Consider the following 26,084-nt stretch of genomic DNA (forward strand, 5'->3'; position numbering starts at 1 on the left):
CTGCATTACATTTTGTTTTGCTAAGTAACTATCCAGGATATACCAAAGACTTTCTTATATCCCTTGTTTTCATTTCATCATAACCTTCCCAGAGGGTTACATTAGACTATACTGTACCAATCCAGCCACTTCTCCGGTTTGCTTTACACCCATCTTTGGTGACCCTGCTGCCGATTAAGCCAAACACACAGGAACTACTTTGCACCAGCGTTAATCTGTATCACTATCCGGATGAAATTAGACAAAAGCCAATTCCAAAACCACAGCACAAATTTTCTCCGTCTTAATGGGAAGGATCAGTGAAAGTGGAATCAAGAGAATGCTGAGCTAGAGTAAACTCCATCGAAAATAGATAGAGCTGAATGTTTGATTTTAGTGATAATTTGGAGCTCCTCTTATTTTTTGTAACTATAAAGTTTTAATTCTGACTTCCGTACATAGTAGAAATGCATGACCACCATCTTGGGCCAATGCATCCCAGGTGTGAGGAAGGGGGTCTGGACTTTACATGTGAAGTTGTCACCCATAGACCAGTGTGACTCATTAAGAGGGTGGTGGCGGCCATGCTTACATTGCCAACACCGCCCTCTTGTTGCTGAAACTATTCTGCACTATACAGAATGACTGTTGGGGAGGCGGTGGCGTAGTGGTATTGTCGCTGGACTAGTAATCCAGGGACCCACAGTAATGATCTGGGGACCTGGGTTTGAATCCCATCATGGCAGGTGGTGGAATTTAAATTCAATAAAATATCTGGAATTAAAAGTCTTATGATAACCATGAAACCATTCTCGATGGTCACAAAAATCATCTGGAAATCTGTCAACCATACCTGGTCTGGTCTACATGCTGCTGTGGGTTTGTCACGTGTTGTGGTCGACTCTTAAATGCCCACCGGAAAGGCCTAGCAAGCCACTCAAGTTGTATTCAACCGTTATAAAAATAATAAAACCAGTCGGACCATCTGGCAACGACAAACTCAGCCCAGTCAACCCTGCAAAGTCCTCCTTATTAACATCTGGGGGCTTGTGCCAAAGTTGGGAGAGCTGTCTCAGACTAGTCAAGCAACAGCCCGACAGTCAGTCACAGGAATCATACCCGGGAGTGGACATTGCTGGGTTTGTCCAGTGAGACAGGATATACCTCACAGACAGAGGTGACGGCACAGTGGTACACAGCCAGGAGAGTTGCCCCGAGTCCTCAACATCGACTCATGAAGTCTCATAGCTTCAGGTTAAACATGGGCAAGGAAATCTCCTGCTGATTACCACATACCTGCCACCATCAGCTAATGAATCAGTACTCCAGTTGGGAGACTTCAGGTGTCCACCACCAAGGGTGGCCCGGTAGTACCACCACAGACAGAACTGGCTGAATGCAAAAGGGCATAGTTGCTAGACTGGGACTGCAGCAGGTGGCGAGGGAACCAACAAGAGGGAAAAGCATACGCACCAACTTGCTTACTGCAGATGCATTTGTCCATGACCGTATCGATGGAACTGACCACCGCACAGTCCTTGCGGAGACAAAGTCCCATCTTCACATTGAGGATACTCTCCATCGTGTTGTGTGGCACTATCACAGTGATAAATGGGATAGACTTCGAACAGCAAGACAGGACATCCAGGAGGCACAGAGGGGCATCAGCAGCAGAATTGTACTCAACCACAATCTGCAAACTCATGGCCTGGCATATCCCCCACTCTGCCATTAAACCAAGCCAGGGATCAACCCTGGTTCAAAGAAGAGTGCACTAGAGCATGCCAGGAGCAACACCAGGCACACTGAAAAAAAAAGGTGTCAACCTGGTGAAGCTACAACACAGGACCGTTTGCGTGCCAAACAGCATAAGCAGCAAATAGACAGGGCTGAACAATTCCACAATGAACACATTAGATAGAAGCTCAGCAGTCCAACCACATCCAGCTGTGAATGGTGGTGGACAATTACACAACTCACTGGAGGAGAAGGCTCCATAAATATATCCATCCTCAAATGATGGAGGAGTCCAGCACATAATGTAGAGAGACAGGGTTGAGGCACAGCCAGAAGCACCGAGTGGATGATCCATCTCGGTGTCCTGCGGAGGTCCCCAGCATCACAGATGTCAGTCTTCAGCCAATACGATTCACTCCATGTGATATCAAGAAATGGTTGAAGTCATTGGATACTGCAAAGGCTATGGGCCCTGACAAAAGACTTGTGCTCCAGAACTTGTCGCACCCCTAGCCAAACTTAGCTACAACATTGGCATCTATCTGGCAATGTGGAAAATTGCCCAGTTGTCCTGTACACAAGAAACAGGACAATTACAACCAGCCAATTACTGCCCGATCAGTCTACTCTCCATCATCAGGGATGGCAGGAGTCATCAGTGCCATCAAGCAGCACTTAATCTGCTCAGTTTGGGTTCTGCCAGGGTCACTCAGCTCCTGACCTCATTGCAGCATTGCTCAAACATGGACAAAAGAATGTCAAGGGGCGAGGGGAGAGTGACTGCCCGCGACATCAAGGCAGCATTTAACAGAGTGTGACATCAAGGAGCCCTCACTAAACTGGAGTCAATGGGACAGGGGGAAAACTCTCCGCTGGTTGGAGTCATACCTGGCACAAAAGGAAGATGGTTGTGGTGGTTGGAGATTAATCATCTCAGCTCCAGGGTATCACTGCAGGAGTTCCTCAGGATAATGTCCTAGGCCCAACCATCTTTAGCTGCTTCATCAATTACCTTCCTTCCTTCACAAGGTCAGAAGTGGGGGCGTTTGCAGATGACTGCATGCTGTTCAGCACCATTTGTGACTCCTCAGATAATGAAGCAGTCCATGTCCAAATGCAGTAAGACCTGGGTAATATCCAGGCTTGGACTGACAAGTGGCAAGTTACATTCACACCACACGAGTGCCAAGCGATGGCCATCTCCTCAGGGAGGATCCAACTATCACCCCATGACATTCAAGGCATTACCATCGTTGAATCCTCCACAAATCAACACCTTGGGGTCACTATTGATCAGAAACTTAACCTCACTAACCATAGGACTGTGGGTACCAGAGCAGATCATAGGCTAGGAACCTATGGTGAGTCATGCATCTCCTGACCCCCCCCCCCCCCCCCCCCCAACCATCTACAAGGCACAAGTCAGGCACGTAATGGAATACTCACCACTTGCCTGGATGAGTGCAATTCCAACAACACTCAAGAAGCTCAACAACATCCAGGACAAAGCAGCCCACTAGATTGCTCCCTCTTCCACAAACATTCAAACCCTCCACCACTGACGAACAGTGGCCACTGTGTATATCATCCACAAGACGCACTGTCAACATCTTGTAAATGAATTTTAAAAAAGATTGTAACCAGGAATCCAGTTCTACAAGTAATCAGTTTTGATAAACTGCCAGCCAGCACCCAGACAGGAAGATGGTAAAGAGCAAAACAAAGAAAGTGATTCTGCAATACAATAGTATTCTACCTTGCCATAATTGACAAAATCAGGGGGATGTTTTTATGCCACAGTGATTACCATTTCATTTGTTCAAAAAAATCTTGCTCAAAATCAATATCACTTGCAATTGTGAATATTTTATCTCCACTACCCATCCCACATATCCTTTTGCTCCACTGCTACTCAAGAGGTTAGAACTGTGCCTCTTGCAGGGAACCTGCAGTCCCATTCGTTTTACAGTCTGATCTTCAGGGGCTGAGAATTTATAGGTATCACTTTGCTTCGAAGCTGTACCAGCATGTGAATATGCCAGCATTGTAGCATTACCATTGTGTTATTGGATAGACATCTTCATTATGTCACTTTGTCCAGGAGATCCAAGGTTTACCTGGCACACCACATGGAATCTGCCATCATCTCAAACATTGCAACAGCAGCCTTTTACCATTTATTACTGTGCTCTTCATCACTGGATAGTACTTCACAATGATTTACAATGTAGTAGGACACTCAAGCCAGAGTTGTTTAACCTGTTGCCCCTATTCTCTGCCAACATTCTGTGTTTCGCTTCACAACTGGGTTATATTTATTTCCATCTCCAGTCATCTGGTGTCACGCTTGATTTCTCTCTCTCACTCACTTGCCCTCTCTCTCTCACACACCCCCCACCCCTACCATCTCTCTCTCTCCCCCCCTCGTTCCATCGTCCCCGGTTAAGTTTTTTTTAAAATCAGCATTCTGGGTGGCTTCAAGTATATTTCCTTCTATTTTACTGACCAGCGCAGCACTGATTCCAGTTTCCTTCAGATGAAATGTTAAAACAGAAACCCCGTTTGCCCCCTTCCATGGTCACAAGAGATGCCATTGCACTATTGAAGAATGGGGGAATTCTCCCTCGTGTCCTGGCTAAAGGCATATCCAGTCACAAATCACACCGATATTTGTGCAACCCTGCTATGCATAATTTGGCTGCTACCATTTCCTAGGCTGGATGCTTTGACATATGAAGTTGCAAAAGGTAATATACAAGTGAATCTTTATTCTTTCTACCTTATGAACTAAAACTGGACTTCATTTAGGACATCTGAACACTAATTCCAGGACCATTTTACCCTTAAAAGGTATGCACTAAAATGTTTTGGGATCTAGGAGTTACTGGCTGGACCAGCATTTATTGCCCTTGAGAAGGTGACTGTGAGCCACCTTATTGAACCACTGCAGTCCATGTTGTGTAGGCACACCAACAGTGCTATTAGGGAGGAAGTTCCAGGATTTTGATCCAGCAACAGTGAAGGAACAGCGATATAGTTCCAGGTCAGGACGGTGTGGGGTTTGGAGGCAAACATGCGAAGCGACACTGCTCTCAGGCACTTGCCACTCTTGCCCTCCTTCTAAGTGGTGGAAGTTAGGCTTAGAAAACACTATCCAAGTAATCACCATTTACTGATTTCCGCCCCCCACCCCCCCAAAAATGATCAACATCCTGTACACAGAAGACTTGATCCATGTTAACACTACAAAAATCAACTTCTAAAATTGAACAGGAACAGGACAAAAAAGTCTCAACTTAATTTAAGTTAAATTACAGCAGTCATATCGAAGCAAATACTCTAGTTTATAGTTTTAGATCAGGCAGGATATATATGGATCTGAATACAGAAGGTGATACTACCCCACCGAACATCTATAGTGAGGAAAAACAATGAGGGTCCTAGACTACCAGTCTAACTCTTGCCGAGTCAAGCATCTTGAAGACTTTCAGTATTGATGACACTACATAATTGGAATAGAACTCTCTCTCGGAAGTCACACTGGCATAAAATTAAAAATATACAATTAGTCGAAGCTGCCAACTAAAGCAATCTGAAAGAGACCTTACTGGCAAATACAGATCCACACCTTAAAAGCTTCCTTATATCCAATTATAACTCGGACGAAACAAACCGAGCTGGCAAATAAGTACTTCAATTGTCACAGATTGAAGATTACTAGATTTTCAATCTAAGTAAAAATAGTGCTTCCCCCCCACCCACAAATGCAGACTAATTAGATGGCAACAACACGGGAAAACTATGCACTTTTATTTGGGACTTGTTGGTAGCAATTCTACCTTCTTTACTCAGAGCAGAACAGACCCGAGGAGTTAGAGTGCAAGCAAGCATCTAGCAGAGGGCAGCAGAGCGGAGCTACTGATTGGTTGTTCCGGGGAGATTTGCATACGTGCAGTGCGGTCAGCCTAATTTGAAGGTCGTTTGTGAAGGGGCTGTTGTCAAGTGACAATTTAACCCAAAACACTTCCTCAGTGTTTCCCTCCCTACCCCCTCCTCTAACCAAAAAAAAAAACAACCGTGGTTGTCGGGAAGGTAAGTTTCTCTTTAAAAACTTACCTTGAAGGGTGATATCACAACAAAGCAGTGACCTGATTGGCTGGCAAGGAAAGTGCTCCAATTAGCAGTTGCTGGGAGAAATTTAACTGTTCGTGTGTTGGTGAGTATTGTGATCGGTAAGTAAAATCTTTATTCCTTTCACTTATTAATTATTTGATACTATATTTGTAATCAGTTACAGTAAAGGGTAAAAATGGCAGGAGATCCCAGACCCGTGTTATGCTCCTCGTGCGCAATGTGGGAGTTCAGGGACGCGGCCGATGTCCCTGACTTCTTCATGTGCGGGAAGTGTGTCCAGCTGCAGTTCCTGTTAGACCGCATCTGGAGCTGCGGATGGACTCACTTTGGAGCATCCGCGATGCTGAGGAGGTCGTGGATAGCACGTTCAGTGAGTTGGTCACACCGCAGATTAGGATTGGTGACGGAGACAGGGAATGGGTGACCAAAAGGCAGAGAAAGAGCAGGAAGGAGTGCAGGTGTCCACTGCGGTCATCTCCCTTCAAAATAGGTATACCGTTTTGGATACTGTTGGGGGAGATGACTCACCAGGGGAAGGTAGTAGTAGCCAGGCTCATGGCACTGTGGCTAGCTCTGCTGTACAGAAGGGCGGGAAAAAGACTGGCAGGGTTATAGTCATAGGGGATTCAATTGCAAGGGGAGTAGACAGTCGTTTCTGTGGTCGAAAACGAGACTCCCGAATGGTATGTTGCCTCCCGGGTGCTCGGGTCAGGGATGTCTCCGATCGGCTGCAGGACATACTGAAGGGAGGGTGAACAGCCAGTTGTCGTGGTGCATATAGGCACCAACGATATAGGTAAAAAAAGGGATGAGGTCCTCAGAATTTAGGGAGTTAGGAGATAAGTTAAAAAGTAGGACCTCAAAAGGTAATAATCTCAGGATTGCTACCAGTGCCACGGGACAGTCAGAGTAGAAATTCAAGAATAGTCAGAATGAATACGTGGCTCGAGATGGTAGTGCAGGAAGGAGGGGTTCAGATTTCTGGGACATTGGAACCAGTTCTGGGGGCGGTGGGACCATTACAAACCGGATGGTCTACACCTGGGCAGGACTGGAACCAATGTCCATGGGGGTGCTTTTGCTAACACTGTTGGGGAGGTTTTAAACTAATGTGGCAGGGGGATGGGAACCAGATTAGGAAGTTAGAGGTTAGTAAAGAAGCAGCAACTAAAGCCAGTAAGGTACGAGACAATAAACTTAATGTGACTAAGGGGAAGAGTAGATGAACGCAAAGGTGGTCTGAGGTGCATTTGTTTTAATGCGAGAAGTGTAGCAGGTAAGGCAGATGAACTTAGGGCTTGGATCAGTACCTGGGAATATGATGTTATTGGTGTTACTGAGACTTGGTTGAGGGAAGGGCAGGACTGGCAACTGAATATCCCAGAGTATAGATGCTTCAGGAGGGATAGAGAGGGAGGTAGAAGGGGTGGAGGAGTTGCATTACTCGTCAGAGATGATATCACAGCTGTGATTAAGGAGGGCATGATGAAGGATTCGAGCACTGAGGCAATATGGGTGGAGCTGAGAAATAGGAAGGGTGCAGTAACATTGTTGGGACTTTACTACAGGCCTCCCAAAAGCGAGCATGAAGTGAGGTACAAATATGCAGACAGATTATAGAAAACTGTAGGAGCAATAGGGTGGTTGTGATGGGAGATTCTAACTTCCCCAACATTGAATGGGATTAGTGTAGTGTTGGAGGCGTAGATGGAGCAGAGTTTGTAAGGAGCATCCAGGAGTGTTTTTTTAGAGCAGTATGTAAATAGTCCAACTCGGGAAGGGGCCATACTGGACCTGGTATTGGGGGAATGATCCCGGCCAGGTGGTTGATGTTTCAGTCGGTGATTACTTTGGGAATAGCGATCCGTAAGTTTTAGAATACTCATAGACAAGGACAAGAGGGGTCCGAACGGAAGAGTACTAAATTGGGGAAAGGCAGAGTATAACAAAATACGGCAGGAGCTAGGGAATGTGGATTGGAAGCAGCTGTTTAAGGGTAAATCCACATTTGAAATGTGGAAGTCTTTTAAGGAAAGGTTGATTAGAGCGCAGGACAGACATGTTCCTGTGAAAATGAAAGATAGAAATGGCAAGATTAGGGAACCATGGATGACGGGTGAAATTGTGAGACTAGCTAAGATGAAAAAGGAAGCATACATAGGATCGAGGCAACTCAAAACTGATGAAGCTTTGGAGGAATATCGGGAAAGTAGGACGAATCTCAAACGCGCATTAAGAGGGCTAAAAGGGGTCATGAAATATCTTTGGCTAACAGGGTTAAGGAAAATCCCAAAGCATTTTATTCATATGTAAGGAGCAAGAGGGTAACTAGAGAAAGGATTGGCCCACTTAAAGACAAAAGAGGGAATTTATGCGTGGACTCAGAGGAAATAGGTGAGATTCTTAATGAGTACTTTGCATTGGTATTCACAAAGGAGAGGGACAAGACGGATGTTGAGGCTAGGGATGGATGTTTAAATACTCTCGGTCAAGTTGTCATACGGAAGGGGGAAGTTTTGGGTATTCTAAAAGACATTAAGGTGGACAAGTCCCCAGGACCGGATGGGATCTATCCCAGGTTGCTGAGGGAAGCGAGGGTCGAAATAGCTGGGGCCTTAACAGACATCTTTGCAGCATCCTTGAGCACGGGTGAGGTCCCGGAGGACTGGAGAATTGCTAATGTTGTCCCTTTGTTTAAGAAGGGTAGCAGGGATAATCCAGGGAATTATAGACCTGCGAGCTTGACGTCAGTGGTAGGCAAACTGTTGGAGAAGATACTGAGGGATAGGATCTATTCACATTTGGAAGAAAATAGACTTATCAGTGATAAGCAGCATGGTTTTGTGCAGGGAAGGTCATGTCTTACAAACCTAATAGAATTCTTTGAGGAAGTGACAAAGTTAATTGACGAGGGAAGGGCTGTAGATGTCGTATACATGGACTTTAGTAAGGCGTTTGATAAGGTTTCCCATGGCAGGTTGATGGAAAAGTGAAGTCGTATGGGGTTCAGGGTGTACTAGCTAGATGGATAAAGAACTGGCTGGGCAACAGGAGACAGTAGTGGTGGAAGGGAGTGTCTCAAAATGGAGAAGGGTGACTAGTGGTGTTCCACAGGGATCCGTGCTTGGACCACTGATGTTTGTGATCTACATAAATGACCTGAAGGAAGGTATAGGTGGTCTGATTAGCAAGTTTGCAGATGATACTAAGATTGGTGGAGTTGCAGATAGCGAGGAGGACTGTCAGAGAATACAACAAAATATAGATAGATTGGAGAGTTGGGCAGAGAAATGGCAGATGGAGTTCAATCCAGGCAAATGTGAGATGATGCATTTTGGAAGATCAAATTCACGAGCGGACTATATGGTCAATGGAAGGGTCTTGGGGAAAATTGATGTGCAGAGAGATCTGGGAGTTCAGGTCCATTGTACCCTGAAGGTGGCAACGCAGGTTGATAAGAGTGGTCAAGAAGGCATACAGCATGCTTGCCTTCATCGGTATTGAGTACAAGAGTTGGCAGGTCATGTTACAGTTGTATAGGACTTTGGTTCGGCCACATTTGGAATACTGCGTGCAGTTCTGGTCGCCACATTACCAGAAGGATGTGGATGCCTTGGAGAGGGTGCAGAGGTGGTTCACCAGGATGTTACCTGGTATGGAGGGTGCTAGCTATGAAGAAAGGTTGAGTAGATTAGGATTGTTTTCGTTGGAAAGACGGGAGGTTGAGGGGGGACCTGATTGAGGTCTACAAAATTATGAGAGGTATGGACAGGATGGACAGCAACAAGCTTTTGCCAAGAGTGGGGGTGTCAGTTACAAGGGGTCACAATTTCAAGGTGAGAGGGGGAAAGTTTAAGGGAGATGTGCGTGGAAAGTTTTTTTTACGCAAAGGGTGGTGGGTGCCTGGAACACTTTACCAGCGGAGGTGGTAGAGGCGGGCACGATAGCATCATTTAAGAAGCATCTAGACATGTATATGAATGGGCGGGAACAGAGGGAAGTAGACCTTGGAAAATAGGCAACAGGTTTAGATAAAAGGATCTGGATCGGCGCAGGCTGGGAGGGCCGAAGGGCCTGTTCCTGTGCTGTAATTTTCTTTGTTCTTTGTTCTTGTTCTACAACAGAATAGCATTTAAAGGAGAGTTAGACATGGACTAAAGCGAGGAATAATGATATGCTAATAGGCCAAAATGAAGTCATGAAATAAATAGGGCAGAGGTTCATATGGAGCACGAGCAGAGAAATTGGATTGAATGATCAGTTTCGCTGTTGCGAATTTTAAAGAATACAAGTACTTTTTCACAATTTGTCAGTGTATCTCCAAGTCTCTTCCATTGCAAAACATCTCTAACAGCCATTACAGTGTCAAGATATTAACAAAGTGTTCATTGCTCCTGCCCCAATTGATGCTTCAAAAGTTTGCAAATACACATTTTCCTCCCAATATGGATATCAAGACTTGTACCATTCCCAGCCGAGAGACTTCTTGCCTCCCTCAGTTTTTCAACCTTATTGTCTCAGGCTTTTGAAACTTGCGAAATCTTGAATTAGTAGTGTGTTATTAACTTATCTTTCTCACTCCTTTCAACCATGGTGCAGCAAAAATTATTTGCTTCGGAAAAAAAAAGGAGCAGAAATTCTGCAGTAGGCCTCTCAATCAAGCCTGCAAGTTTAGAATTCTAAGAAGCAAAAATGCCTGGAGTTGAAAGAACACCAGGACATTGCTGCATCACATCATGGTTGCTCACATCAAGAAATCCAAAGATAGGAATTCTCCTGCTTAAATAGCCATTTTCTCATCAGGATCCCAAAACTCTGCCAGGGTAGGGAAGGCAGGAACACTTAGCTCAGCAAACTTACCCATAGAAATAATTCAACCTGATACATGATCATACTACCAGTTACCTTCACACAAAGAAAAGCTAACAAATCGAATGTGTTGGGGGTTAATACAAAATAAATTGGTGTCAACAGTTTGGGTGGAATGCCCGGCTGGAGAAATTCATGAGCATGATTTCAGCAATCAAGTGACATGTAATCCTGTGACCCTCAGAATGGAGTTTGCTGAAAGGTAGGATTGAGATTGCTCCGCGTGGCAGGTAGGATTAACAGCTGACAGATTTCAGTGGACAGAGCACTCTTAAAGACCCAGACTGAAGCATACCAGTAGCAGATTTAAAACTCTTCATCAGGTTTGGCACTGGCTTTTGAAGTATTCAATGAGTTAATCACAGGATTAAGCAAAAGCTTAACTCAGCCATGGCACCCATTTTGACAGTTGTCAAGTACTCGTCAAAGTAATCAGAGAAAGACAAAAATAACTGGCTGGCGAGGCTTCTCTGGTGGGTAGTGAAACACAACATAAACCCATCACAGCCACTAATCAGATGGATGGAACAGGGGAATAAATCTACAAAAGATATCATTGCCAATTTACAGGCCATGTCATTTAAAAATAAATGGGTGGATTATTGCTGTACATCTTAGCGTGTAGCAAGACAAAACAAATCTTTGTAGACCATATGTCAAAAAGACAGGTTGCAATAAAAGTGCTAGCATTATAGATATGCCCATGTTTTCAAAGGGTAGATTTAAAATAAAAAGCAAAGTTTACCAAAGATAAAGTGGCAACATGAGGTAGAAAGGTTTAAAGGGTAATGTACCAACCTCTTCATAAACTTCCCTCACTGCTGCACTACCTGGCTCCTCGTCGGGCTCCATTCCTCCACCTGGCACAATCCATTGGTCAGGATGACGACTACTACTGACTAGAAGCACCTGGAAGGAGGGGAAAAACACCAATTTTACCACATGTTCAATTACAAGTTATAACACTCCTGTTAAACTGCATACAAAAAGCTGCTTTGCTGATTCCTGGGTACGCAAAATAAAATGCAGCGTATAAACACACACTTGATTCTAAAATCTGCAAGTCAAGTTATCCAGCACTTTAAATTTCAGGAAACCAAAAGTTTAAATCTGGTTCAGTCCAGATTGGTTACATGTATAGCCGAGTGCAGATAGTTTAAAATTGGAATTAGCCAATAGTAAAGCAAGAGGGTCAGAATGAAAGTTGGTTTAGAAGGCCTGCATTGTCATCACCTTGCTGTATTGGCTGTGAAATATGGATGACTCTCAGCCATCAAGCTCAATTCCCGTTTGCGCTGTGGGGCATTATAGGTGTCCTGATCGGACAAAAATCATGAATGCAGCACTTCTCAAAAGCAGAGCCCTGGTAAAAGTAGTTCTGTTAATTTAGACATGTCTGCAGGATGGAAATCAAAAGACTTTCTGGATGGTGAGGTAGCCAAGACAAGTTCTCTGGTTGGACACCCAAAGCTCCATGTCAAGGATGCAAGTGTGACATGAAGGCCCTGACATTGATTGATTAACATACCTAGGTGTCACTAGCTGACAGAGAAAAGCACCAATACCTCCTGTGGGCTGGTGTGCACCTCCACAATGAAGTGGCTACAGCAGCTTAGCAACTGACATCCAATACTGTACAAACAACCACCCAGTCAATTGGTGGCTTCATGTGTGGCACTTGTGACAAAACCTGCCTCAAGGTTAGTCTTCTACAAATCTTCAGCAGTGGTGCAGCGCATGAAGCCACCCCACCTGAAATAGATAGATTTGCTGCATGTCCATCATTATTGGTAGATGGAGGAATGCCAGGGAAAGAAAAAATGGGCAAGATGGGCTTTACATTCTTTACCAAATTCCAGCTCTGGAGAAGGCACAAGGGTAGCAGGCATGAAAAGCATATGCTGTGCACTGGTACACAAAGCTCTTGTGGAGCTGAGACAGGGCATGTTGCAAGAACATAGGGAGCTTTGTACAGCTAACCACTGGAAGGCTTAATGTCGCTACAAGATACAGAACACAAACATTCTCAGTTCCATCAGAGATTAAGTACACCTTTACAAGCAATTATTGGCTTTAGGTTCATATCACAGTGCTGAAAAGACTTTTAACTGTAGCATTAATAATACTTATGAGCCCATCAGTGAGTTTAGACACCACCCACAGTCAACAGCCCTGGGAGGTAGAAAAATACACAAGCAAGACAGGAGGCCAATTAATAAGTCTTCTCCTTAAACCATTTAAGACACTACTGGAAAACTGCAGAATTGCCCCTTTTTTCTTCAAATGAAAGCACGAAGCTGGCAGATGTACTGACAGCAATGGATAAATAATAATTTGAATCCACTGTTACAATTGCAGTGACAACCTAACCCCCATTACTTTGTAGTAAATTACACGGCACTTCGAACACTGAAATAATATCCCATGGTGCTTTGCAAAGAGAGTGTGAAAATGGTCATGGGAGAGTTAGGAAAGAAGGGCTGAATGCAACACTAAAGTGGAGTTTGTAGATGTGTTCGGGAAGAGAATTCTAAAATACAGTGGTGTGAAATTACAATCGCAGGTTGTCCGGTAGACGAGGTGCCTGGCACAAAAATATTGGCTGAAAGCTGGATGCAAGGTTTCAGGAAATCCATAGGAGGGATATAGAAACTTGCGGCAAGATTTTGAAATGAATTGTCAGTGAAGACAGGCACAAGATGGTGAGCAAGACTTGGTCCTGGATGAAGGAATTCAGGAAGTGACTGTTCGAAGGATGAAAGAGAGAGATTTTTGTATCAAGTCTGAAACAAGACATTGCATTGCAGCTCCATGATGTCAAATGCCTGCAAGTCTTGGTTATGCTAACACTACCCAATTCTCTACAATCAAAATTGTAGTGGCTGTGGATTCAAATTAAAAACAATATTGATCTCAATGGATTTGACAACCATTAATTATGCAAAATTCTAGGATATCTCTATGGTTGGAGTAATGGGAGTGGGTGGGGTTGTAGCAACAGGGAGGAGACCTTAGGAGGATATTTTTTCGGCAGGAAAGCGAAATGAAATATTCCAAATGAAAGTCAGCATATTAACATACAATGAGGAGCAGGCCACTCGGCCATTCGAGACTGCTCTGCCATTCAAGATTATGGCCGATCTAATTTAACCTTCCTGCCCAAGCCCAATAACCTTTAGCTCCCTTGTTTAAAGATGTTCAAAGACTCTGCCTTAATCACCTGAGAACAGAATTCCGAAGTTTAACAATCCTCAAAATGTTTTTCTTCATTCTGTCCTAATGAGACATATCTTATTTTTAAACATGGACTCTGAGTTTTGTCTGCCACAAGAGGAAAAATCCACCCTGTCAAGTCCCCTCAGGATCTTGCAATGCAAGTTGCTTTAACTCATTCAATAGCTCATGTTAGCAAATGTGTTGAAGGCATACATGTTTCATAGGCATATAGGAACAGAGTAATTTGAACCCACAATCTAGGTGAAGCTCAGGTCAAAGCAGATAGTGATAAATAACCAGTCTAGTATCAGGGCACTACAAAAAAAGTGACTGTCCCTTCGTACTCCTCAGACTGAGTCTATACCACTTGTGCCAGCTCATCTCGCGCACCGCCCCCCCCCCCCCCCCCCCCCCCCCCCACCACCACCCACTTCCTGCTCGGTCCTCAATACCCTGTAAATGATTCCCCTTCAAGTATTCACGCAATTCTCTTTTGAATGCACTACTGAAACTGCTTCCAACAGGTTTTCAGCCAGTGCATTCCAGATCACAACTTCCTGAATAAGAACAATGTTTCCCACATATCCCACCCGGTTCTTTTACTGATTACCTAGATTCTTCCTCTCAGTACTGTACCAACTCTCCATCACTGAAAGTTTCACTTGTTTATTCTATCACAATCATATGAAAACCTCCATCAACATTTCCTTTTAACCTTCTCTGCTCAAAAAGGAGAACTCCAGATTTTCCAGTCTCCCCACACAAGCTGCGCTGTCAGCCATTGTTCAGTAGGTAGCATAAAGCCTTAGTAGTTTCTTCACTATTTTCTACATTCCCAAGCTTTACATCATCTGCAAACTTTGAAATGATGCCCTTGGATACCCAAGTCAAGGCTATTAATATCGGTTAACATTTCCCAACACCAACCCTTTTGGAAGACTATCCTCCAGTCTGAAAAACATGATGCTTTATCAAGCGCCTTATGAAACATGCTCAGAGAAAAATACGTTACCTCCCTCAACACGTTACCTCCCTCAACAGTTAGTCAAACATGCCTCCTTTACAGATCCATGCTGGACTCCCAATTCTCAAAATACCAATTAATGTATCCCAGGGTTTATTCTGCTCTTTTTATTAAGCAAAACGAGAATTGTAAATGGTCCACCCCTCTGACACAACCAAAGGTGATTTGAAAACTGTGGTCCAAGCCTCTGCAATTTCCAACCTCACTTCATTCAGTATCCCAAGATGTGTCCCACCCAGACTGGACAGCTTTTCCAACCTTGAAAACTGCCAACCTTAAGTACCTTTACATTTTTGTCTTGTCCAATATATTTCTACTTTTATGCGATGAAGGCAGGGATTTTAGATGTATACTGCATTTCATGTATCTAGTGCAGTAATGGTCAAAAGCATGGGTTAGTGTATGTATCTACTGCAGTAAGGTTTTCAAAAATCCCTGGTTTAAAGGACAGGCAGACATTGTGGCTGCAGAAGGGATAATTAAAGCATTGTAAAAAGAAAGATCCTTCATTCCTACCATGGATAGTGCTTACCTAAATAGGGCTAACGGAATTTTGTTTATAGGAAAAAGGTTGTTCTCTGGTGTTTAGATAATTGAGAGTTGTGCTTCACGTTAGTAAGATGATTATAATCCAGTTAGTGGGATAGAGATGTAGTTAATGGGACTTGCCAGGGGCTGAAGTAGTCAGATGTTGAGTTTCAGTTTAGATTTTGCGTGAACAGAACAGGACCTTTTGCCAAATGTTGGGAAGTTAAACAGTAGTTTGACATGGGCAAGAATCTGTAGGATTGCTCTCTTTCACCAAGATACCTTTATACAGCAATTATTCCTGCGTTTGCTAACTGTATTTAAAAGTAGATTTTGTCCAATGATGGGTTTTGCTTGATTGGGGATAAAAAGATAGCAGCTAGGGTTAGTGTTAAGCATCGTTTAACTAGTAATTGCAAGCTATTTTCTTTGTTAAATACTATGTTAATAACTTTTTTTTCTATACCATATCCCTATTTGTGCGTGAAATCACTCCTGGAACAAAGTATTCCTCCCTCGCAGAAATTAAACAAAATATTGAGGTTTGTCCGGTAGCCTAGCAAATATTGGGGTCCGCCCTGGGATCGTAATAATTGGTAATTGCAGCCTCTTCTCTAAAGAAGAAGAGATGCATGTACATTAGTGTGAAAAATTAATCTGGATCATTAATCATCATGAACTGTGGAGAAGCTATGTCCAACATGCAATGGTTATTAGATTTTGATACATTGGAAATCAGATTCTAGACTTGCATCAGACTTCTGCTGCCATTATCATCTCAAAACCCTCTATCGTGTTACAATCCCAAAGGAGATTTTATCCTGGGCTCAGAGTTTTGTATTGAATTTTTAATGTTAAATTAAATCATTCTATGTTAAAATATCCTACATTTAAAATGCTCATGGGCAGCTGCATAAAATATACACGAGGAAAAAGGCCAGTCAAAATCCTATCACTGGCAGATATACGCCTGGACATTATTTCTAGCATTAGGGAGTGTGCTAGATCAACCAACATGCACCATGGAGCTAGCAACAAACAATTAGGATAGCCCCAACACAAATACCACATCTAAACCAATGGTGGCCATTGGTTTGCCTGTGTATGCGCCTCCGGTGCATTGCCAAGAGGGTTTCCAAGTCACAGACAGACTGCATCGATTGGATAGAAGAATCAGATACTGGAGGAAATATCATTTGGTTTTAACCTAGCTGAAGCAAATATATAGCTCATTGGTAGGGCTATCTGCGTAATTCCAAAGACTAACCAGGAGAAATCAACCCGTCAACATTTGTGTATTCTTGGGGAAACATTACCTGGCACATCTTGTCAGGGTACCAGAGCCGTGAAATGAAGCAACTGATTATTGCTTCCACACCAGCCTTACAGGATGCAAACATTTGACACTCAAATAAATACTTACAATGGAATATAGTTCCTTATTACACAATTATGATTCTGTTTATTCTTTTTCTATGCTAATGTAAAATTTCAAGATTTCCAAGACTGGAATCTGATCAAAGAGTTGGAACACAATACTAGGTCACAGAAAATGCCCAATTAAAGTCTGATACCGGACAAGGGAACACCAACAAAATATATCCTCCATAAAAGTTTGACTTGGACAATGCCTTTTGATTGTTCCATTTTTCTGAAGGCAAGCGGTTAGTGAAATGTAAAATAAAATGGAGATGGGTTTCATCGTTATCAGGAGATCCTTCATTTGTTACATCTCCTCTTGCTTGTAGGAAGTGTCATTAACAATTTCTTCAACTACAGCTACTGGTAGTATAAATTAAAAAGAAAGGGAGGGGAGGAACTAATCACAAGGCAAGCTGGAGGGAGACAACGAGCTGAAAACTATGACTAACTAATGGCTACAACCCCAACCCTCTGAAACTAAAACTATTTCATAAATTGGACCCCTTACAATTGGCAAACAATCCACAAGAAAATTCTCATGAACAATTGTCAGCTTTCCACTGCTTATTCGCCAAACTTGAAAACCAAGTCAGCAATGTTCCACAGAAATAGAATGCAACCTATGGCAAGACAGTATTAATTGCACCAGCTGTGCCACTGTACTGTATGCGTCAGAAGATTCACGAAAATAGTATCACTGTTTATAGGCAGCAGTCAGCTCTTCAATCCACATGTGCCCGAGGAATGTCATGCGTTACACTGAAACACTTTACATAAGCATAACACAAAGAATTCTAACAATTTGTTTTTCAGATTTAAGCCGATATTAAAACAAGTAACATTTGACTGGAATTTTTGTACGGAAATGAACTGTTTTCTTAAAACAAGATGCCAATCAATCTTACTTTCCTCCTCCAGGGCCTCTGTACTGCCGCCTCACAAGTTGACATTAATTTCTCCCGACAGCTTTGCTCAAAACAAGTTTCTGCCCATTACTACACTGAAATGACCCTAGCCAAAATTAGAATGTGATGACCATGGCACCCCCTTGTCCTTAACCTATGCCATCAACATCCTCATCCAAATATCACTCCTCCAGTGTCCAACAGAGTGGGGATACTTCACTTGGTTCTACACTTATTTGCCCAATTATAGCCAATGTCCAGAAATGGCTTTCTTCGCTCATGACAATTGTTAAAACTGCTACACTTTATCAATTATCAATGGGAGTCATGCATGGCAACAACATGTTACTTTCTGGTTCAACATTAGAACACAGGGCCCTACTTTTAATTAGCAGCAAGAATAGGATGTGCAGGATGATCTCCCACGACTGTACCATTTCCCACCTGTGCTGAATTATTGGTTTCTCACCCAGGGTTAGTGCACAATTGGCATATCTGGACTTGGGAGGTGGTGGTAAAACACCCACATATTTAGCAGTTGCAAATGCCATGTTATTCAGTGGTACTGTACTCCAGTCTCAGAGCACAAATAACTCACTAGGAATTTATTCTGTACAGATATTTGCAATTGTGCGAGAAATACCACCCTTTTACAGGCATGGATGGATTAAAGTTCATAGCCAGTTTTTATTCATGGACACTCCAACATTAATAGATATGACAGTAAGCAAGTCAGGCTCTGTTCTGCAGGAAAGAGTTTTGGGGGCAGAGGGTGTTGTAATTGTTAGGATCTTATTCAACACAATTGGCTTTGGATCCTTTTGCTTCCCAACTATCCACTTGGTGGGAGATATCCAACCTGACATCAGAGCAGGAGGGGCTTCTGCTAACTACAATCACTGCGGCATTACAACTATTCACAGCCCTTCACGTCATAAAGGACAAGTGATCCCAGAGAAATGCAAAGAAAAACAAAGAAATTCCCTGCTGGGCTGCCTAAAATCAGGATCTTAAAAGATCCCACAGCAGATTTGTGACTCGACTGGTCAGTCAGTCATAAATAAAAACTGACTGAATCTCTCAGCCTCTGGCTGTGCTGATAGGATCTCTGTTTGAGTTTTAATTACCTAAATAATATAGGTAAGATTTTGTATCCTGAAATGTGGTTGGACAGCAGGAAAAGGTACTTTTCCCCCCCAAAATCCTCTGTATGGAGGCTAGGCCAAAATGGTGCATGCTAAAAGGATCTGACTTTGGGAATAGGCCAAGGATCCACTATATAGAGAGGTGTTGTGCCCTTTTGGAAACTCAAATAGATGGTTTGTTCATCGCAAGCTGACAGCAGCAATTATGAAGGTCTCCACTGGAAGTTTAATGGAATCTCAAAAGAAAAATTAAGTATACAAGTAAATGGAGGTAGCTGGATAGGTGCAGAAACATCTGGAACAATGCTGATCATCAAACGTTCACAAGGAAATGCAGGTGGAGAAGTAGAGAACTCAATGTGGTGATTATTGAACTGTTGGCAATGAGTTTGTGCTGAATAAATATCAAAGTGTACATTTAGATATATAATATATAATAAAAACACATTGGAAATCTTGTCAAAACATTGAAGTTTATTTGCTACTTCACTTAATACTCTCTTCAAAAGCACAAGATATTTTTGGAAGCCAGAATGGAGTACACAAAAAAAAAAGTACTCTATTCAGGCACAAGACAAGACAGAAAACTATTTCCTGCCGAGGTTTAGGGAAAATGACAGCAGTCATGTTGTAATAGTTCTAATAATACATTATGGTAGAAAAAGCAGGCAATCCTTTAACAGAACATAACATTCAATATAGTTCAAGTGTTCATAAATCAGCCTTTAGACACAGAGAAACCTTTAATAAAGGGTTTGTAACATGATTAAATGAGCAATGCTTACTCAAACTCCCATAGTGTAGATCTACATGTGGTTACCTTTGAGTATAGTCATGGGCAAGCCTCTAGTGACACAAGTCATGCTCCATAACCAAACAGACCCAATAAGTAGTAAAAGAGCCCTGCCAAATTTCCCCCTCCCTATCCCAAGGGCACTAAATCCTGATGTTGTTAGTGAGAATCTGTGGTGCAGAATATGAAGGGACTGTGTACAAAATACCTGGATATTTCACAATATTTCAGCCTACAGCAATTTAAAAATTGACAATACGAGAGAATGGCAAGTGTAATTTTACAACACTCCTGTTGGTGCCACCAGTGAATCCAGCAGGATGGAAAATTACTTCAAGAGGTAGGTTTTCCAGAGGAAACTAGCAGTCACTTTGTCTGGATCGTCAGCTCATCTACAGACGAGTATCACCCTTCTTAGATCACAGAATCTACAGCACGGAGACAGGCCTTTCAACCCAAACCAGTCCATGCCAACCGGCCCATATCCCTCTAAACATTTCCTAACCATGCATCTGTCCAAATGCCTTTTAAAATGTCGTCAATGTCCCTGCCTCAAACATTTCCTCCGGCAGCTCAATCAACATACGTACCACCCTCTGTAAACAAATTGCTCCTCAGCTTCCCATTAATGCTTTCCCCTCTAACCTAAACCAACTTAAACCTATGTATGCCCTCTAGTTCTCCAACCCCAAGTGCATTCACCCTATCCATGCCTCTCATGATCTTATACACCTCTAAGATCATACCTCCATCTCCTGAGCTCCAAAGAAAAAACAGCCTGTTCAATCTCTCCCATTCACTCAGTCCCTGGAGTCCTGGCAACATCCTGATAAATCTTTTCTGCACACACTCGAGGTTAATAACATTTTTCCTTTAGCAAGGCAACCAAAACTGTATCATACTCCAGGTGCAGCCTCATCAACATACTGTACAATTGCAACATAACTTCCCAATTTCTATACTCAATGCCTTGACCGACGAAGGCCAGCATGCCAAAAGCCTTCTTCACTGTTCCTGTGACTCCACCTCCAGAGAACCGTGCACCTGGAAGGTCCCCGTGTTCCATGGTACTCCCCAAGGTTCTACCATTCAGTGTAAGTCTGACCTGGATTTGTCTTTCCAAAATGCAGCACTTACTTGTATTGAACTCTATTTGCCATTTCTCGGCCCACTTCCCCAGCTAATCAAGATCCTGCTGCAATTTTTGATGACCTTCGTTAACGTCTGCAATACCACCTATTTTAGTGACGTCTGCAAACTTACCATCATGCCCCATACATTCTCATCCAAATCATTGATATAGATAACAAACAGCAATGGGCCCAGCACTGACCCCTGAGGCACACCACTGGTCACATGCCTCAGTCAGACAAGCCAATTGTATATCCAATTTGCCAACTATCCCTGGATTCCATGTGATCTAACCTTCCAGAGCAGCCCACCATGTGGAATTTTATCAAAGGCCATACTGAAGTCCATAAAGACTGTTTACTGCCCTCATCAACCTTCTGGTCACTTCATCAAAGAACTCCCAACAAATTTGTAATGCATGATCTACCATGCACAACTCCCATGCTGACTACTCCTAATCAAACCTAGTCTTTCCAAATGCCTGTATATCTTCTCCCTCAGAATCCTCTCTAGTAAACTTATCCACCACAGATTTTAGGCTTACCAGTCTATAATTCCCAAATTTTCCTTGCAGACCTTCTTAAATAAGGGCACAACATTTGCTACTCTCCAGTATTCTGGTACCTCACCCCTGGCAACAATAATGCAAATATCTCAGCCAGGGCTCCCGCAATTTCTTCTCTAGTCTCACGCAGTGTTCTTGGATATACCTGGTCAGGGTAAGGAGATTTATTCATCTTCGTACATTTAAATATGGCCATCACCTCCTCTACTGTAATGTGAACTGTCCCCAATACATCTCCACTAACATTCCCAGGTTCCCAAGTGTTCATGTCTTTCTCCACGGTAAACACAGGAGAAATATTCAACGAGAACCACGCCCATCTCCTGTGGTTCCACATGTGTCCACTTTCAGTTCTTGAGGGGTCCTATTCTCAGTTATTTGATTTCTTTTAATATACTTGGAAGAATCCCTTTGGATTCACCTTAATCCTCTCAGCCAAAGTATCTCATGCCCCCTTTTTGCCCTCCTAGTTTCTTTGAGTAGACTCCTGTATCCCTCCAGGGAATCATTTGATTCCAGCTGTTTATACATGAGCCATGCCGCCTTCTTTTTCCTGGCCAAAACCTTAATACCACTTGGAAAAGTCTGCACCAGGAAACAAATAAATTGGAAATTTTAAAACTCTTGTGCAGATTAGTATCACATTCGAGCTAACCAATCAACAGTACCATACTTCTGGCAGGGGCATCCAATGAATGGCCACAAAAGGCTGTGCTGTGCCCAATAACAGGTGGTGATTGGATCGGATTCTGGACTGTTTTTCAGAGCTCCAGGGTTGAATTTTGGTTCAGTTTGACTTATGGCAGCCCTGGGGAAAGACTGCTATCCCCTGTTTTTTTTTCTCCAGAATGGCTGTGTTTATGAACTGGCAGAGAGCCTGGATGAATCTACATGCAGGCAGAGTCCAGAACCCACCAGCTCTCTCTACAGAAAGATAAGAGACCTGAATGCAAACCTCAAAAGCAAGTCCTGCTACCTGCGAGTACTGCATTTTCCTAAACAGAGACCCTGAATGAATCTACAAAGAGGATCATTACAAGCTGCAAAACCAGGACTTGAATCTGCACCAGAAACAGAAAATACTGGACAATCTCAACAGGTCTAACATCATCTGTGAAGAGAAAAAGGGGGAAAATGTTTCAAGGCTGGATGACTCTTTGTCAAAGCTATAGAGAACTGGAAAAGGGGTCCGATTTATACTGTAGTGGGGGCGTGGAGCATTGGGCTGGATAGGGCTATCGCTGGCTCCCCATCTATCCCCATCCTTCAACACCCCCCACTACAGTATTAATGTGACCCCCATCCCAGTTCTCTAGCTTCGACAAAGTCATCCAGGCTCGAAACATTAGTTCCCTTTTCTCTCCACATATGCCATCAGGCCAGCTGAGATTATCCAGTATTGTGTTTTTGTTTCAGATTCAAGCACCCACAGTAATTTGCTTTGGACTTAATCTGCAAGTTTGTTGTGAAGGGGAAAAAAAAGTGTGCCAGAAAAAGCAAATACTAAACTTCACCCTTTCTTTTTAAAACCCCTTGCCACTGTTATGTGCTGGTTTATCTTGTGTGGGGGTAGAGGGTGGAGGCAGTTGAAGTGCATTATGAGCTTGTCATTAATCAGTTTTATTTACTGCATATTTCATGATACTTCTTAGTATAAATAATCAGTACAAACTCGGTGACTGTAATTATTGGGCAGCCAAGGGCCAAAGACTTTGGGTATTTTTAATAAGAATTATTGGTTAATTGCAGGGCACATGGGGCCGGAATTGACGGTGCAGCAGCCACGGGTGTCGTAACATCCACAGTGCTATCAAGCAGCAATCGCTTAGCAATAAGCTGCTCGCAGGCACTTAGTTTGGGTTCCACCAAGTAACTCTGCTTCTGACCTCATTAGAGCTTTTAGTCAAACATGAGAAAATAGATGAATTCTGGAGGAGAGAGAGAGACAGAGAGAGAGAGAGAGACAGAGAGAGAGAGAGAGACAGACACACACAGAGACAGAGACAATGACTGCCATGGATATTAAAGCAGTTGTTGACAGAGATGGCATCATGGAGCACGAGCAAAACTAGAGTCATGGAAATCAGGTGGAAAAGATTCCACTGCTTGGAGCCATGATTGGCTGTGGTTGTTGGAGGTCAATCATCTCAGTTCCAGGACATCACTGCAGGAGATCCTCAGGGCAGTGACCTAGGCCCAAACATCTTCAGCTGCCTCAGCAATTAGCTTCCTTCCATCAGAAGTTCAGAAATGGGGATGTTCACTATGATTGCCAATGTTCAGCACCATTTACAACTCCTCAGATACTGAGGCATTGGATGTCCAAATGCAGCAAAACCAGGGACAATATCCAGGCTTGGATTGAACAAATGACAAGTAATATTCGCACAACACAAGTGCCAGGCAATGAGATCTCCAACAAGATTTCAACAATCCCTTCACATTCAATGGCATTACCATCACCGAATCCCCCATTAACCACTGAATCCCAACATCCTGGGGGGTTACCATCGACCAGGAACTGAACCTAGCCATATAAATACTGTGGCTGCACAAGCAGCTCAGGAAGTTAGGATTCATGCAGTAAGGGAAGGCAGGGGTAATGGAAAACTCCCCACTTTCCTGGATGAGTCCACCAAACCAACAGTGACAGCAGTGTGCACCATCCGCAAGTTGCACTGCAGGAACTCACTAAGGGTCCTCAGGATGCACCTTCCAAACCCACAACCACCACCATCTAGTAAAGGATCAGCACAGCAGATACATGGAAACACCACCACCTGCAGCGTTCCCCTCCAAGTCATTCACTATCCGGTCTTGGAAATATAATCGCCGTTCCTTCACTGTTGCTGGTCCAAATCCTGGAACTCTCTTCCTAACAGCACTGTGGGCGTACCTACACCTTATGGGCTTCCAGCGGTTCAAGGCGGCAGCTCACCATCACCTTCACAAAGGCAATTAGGAAAAGATAAATGCTGGCCTAGCTAGTGATGTCCACATCCTGTAAATTAATAAAAGACCAAACTCTAACTAACAATCCTTGCAGGTATTGAAACCACTGACTAGCATAGTTAATAAGCATTTTATATACAGCATACTGTAGCTTCAAAACCAGTCAAACCAAAGGACCAGTTTCTGGTTACACATCAATGGCAACAAACCTTCAATCTCTCTAAGCACCGACACCTGTGTATATACATTCAGCATGTTCAATAGCCTCTTAAAATGAGCACATAATTGAACAAGTCTAGTTGTCCATGACAACTACCTACACAGACCTGCCTGCCACTCATGTCACTGTAATACACATGCCATATCAAACTTTCTCAAAACAACCTGTTGGTGGCGTTACATTGAATGGTATGGCCCACCTGTTCAAAGTTGCACTAGAATCACCACCCAGGTGAGGCAGTCTTTGATAAAAATGCAATATGCTTGTTGAGTCATAGGTTCTGCCCGTATGATCCAATCAACAAAACATCCAGATAAAGACTGCCCGTATGATCCAATCAACAAAACATCCAGATAAAGACTAATAGTTTTATTGAACCATCTGCTTTGCAGCGCCCCCACAATTATTTCCTCTTCTGAGCACTGACTCATTCTGGTTTATGGTCTTAAAAGAGATTGGCAGTCATGTCCCAACCTCGCCCAAATGGCTACTCTCCAGTGAAATTTGAGCAAATTCACCAAACCGGTTTCTATCCACATCTAAAACTCACAACCACATTTTAGGGAACAAAAAGAAAAATCAAGAACAGAACCTTTTGCTGCTTCTTACTCAGGAAGTCCAGGGTTGATAAGGTTAGTTGTTATGTCTGCACTAACAGCTGGGTGAACTAAAGTGTCGTGAGAGAGTACTTAAAGAAATGGGTGTTTATTACTGCAGTGATGTCAGAGAGTGGGTGGAGCTGGGCTGTGTCGGCTTTTTACTTTTGTTTTAGGCTGTTTGCTGCAGAAGATGTTTTAGTTTCGCTTTCAGAGCTGGTTAGCTGCAGTCACAGCCAGAAGGTGTATTAGAGTCGCTCTCTGTAATCTAAAGACTGTAAATCGATCCTGGTGATTTAAAACTAATAACAGTAGTGACTTTAACCTGATGTGCTTCTGGTAAAAGGTGTTTTAAGGCTTATGGATGTTAAAAGGAAAGCTTAATGGATTACTTAGTGTTGTATTCTTTGGGGGTTGCATTTGAATTAATGGTTGCTAAGATGTTCACTATGTTTTAAAAAAGGTTAACTTGAGTTGATAGAATAAACATCATTTTGCTTTAAAAAATACTTTTCCATTTCTGCTCTACCACACCTGTAGAGTGGTTAGCATCAATGCTTCACAGCTCCAGGGTCCCAGGTTCGATTCCCGGCTGGGTCACTGTCTGTGTGGAGTCTGCACGTCCTCCCCGTGTATGCGTGGGTTTCCTCCGGGTGCTCCGGTTTCCTCCCACAGTCCAAAGATGTGCGGGTTAGGTGGATTGGCCATGCTAAATTGCCCATTGTGTAAGGTTAATGGGGGGATTGTTGGGTTACGGGTTACTTGGGTTTAAGTAGGGTGATCATTGCTCGGCACAACATCGAGGGCCGAAGGGCCTGTTCTGTGCTGTACTGTTCTATGTTCTATGTTCTAAATACCAATTACCCTC

The 26,084-nt window shown here is 43.2% G+C and overlaps 1 protein-coding gene across 1 annotated transcript in view; it reads right to left on the reverse strand.

The window, feature by feature from the left end:
- The window catches only part of LOC119973247 (diphosphoinositol polyphosphate phosphohydrolase 3-beta-like), a 90,136-nt gene that overhangs the window by 20,372 nt on the left and 43,680 nt on the right, over window positions 1-26,084 (reverse strand). The window contains exon 2 of the mRNA XM_038810967.1: window positions 11,518-11,628. Coding sequence (XP_038666895.1) covers window positions 11,518-11,628 — 111 coding nt within the window. The remainder of the gene's footprint in view (window positions 1-11,517; window positions 11,629-26,084) is intronic.

Source organism: Scyliorhinus canicula, chromosome 11 (assembly GCF_902713615.1).
Source record: "Scyliorhinus canicula chromosome 11, sScyCan1.1, whole genome shotgun sequence".
Taxonomy (NCBI): Eukaryota; Metazoa; Chordata; class Chondrichthyes; order Carcharhiniformes; family Scyliorhinidae; genus Scyliorhinus; species Scyliorhinus canicula.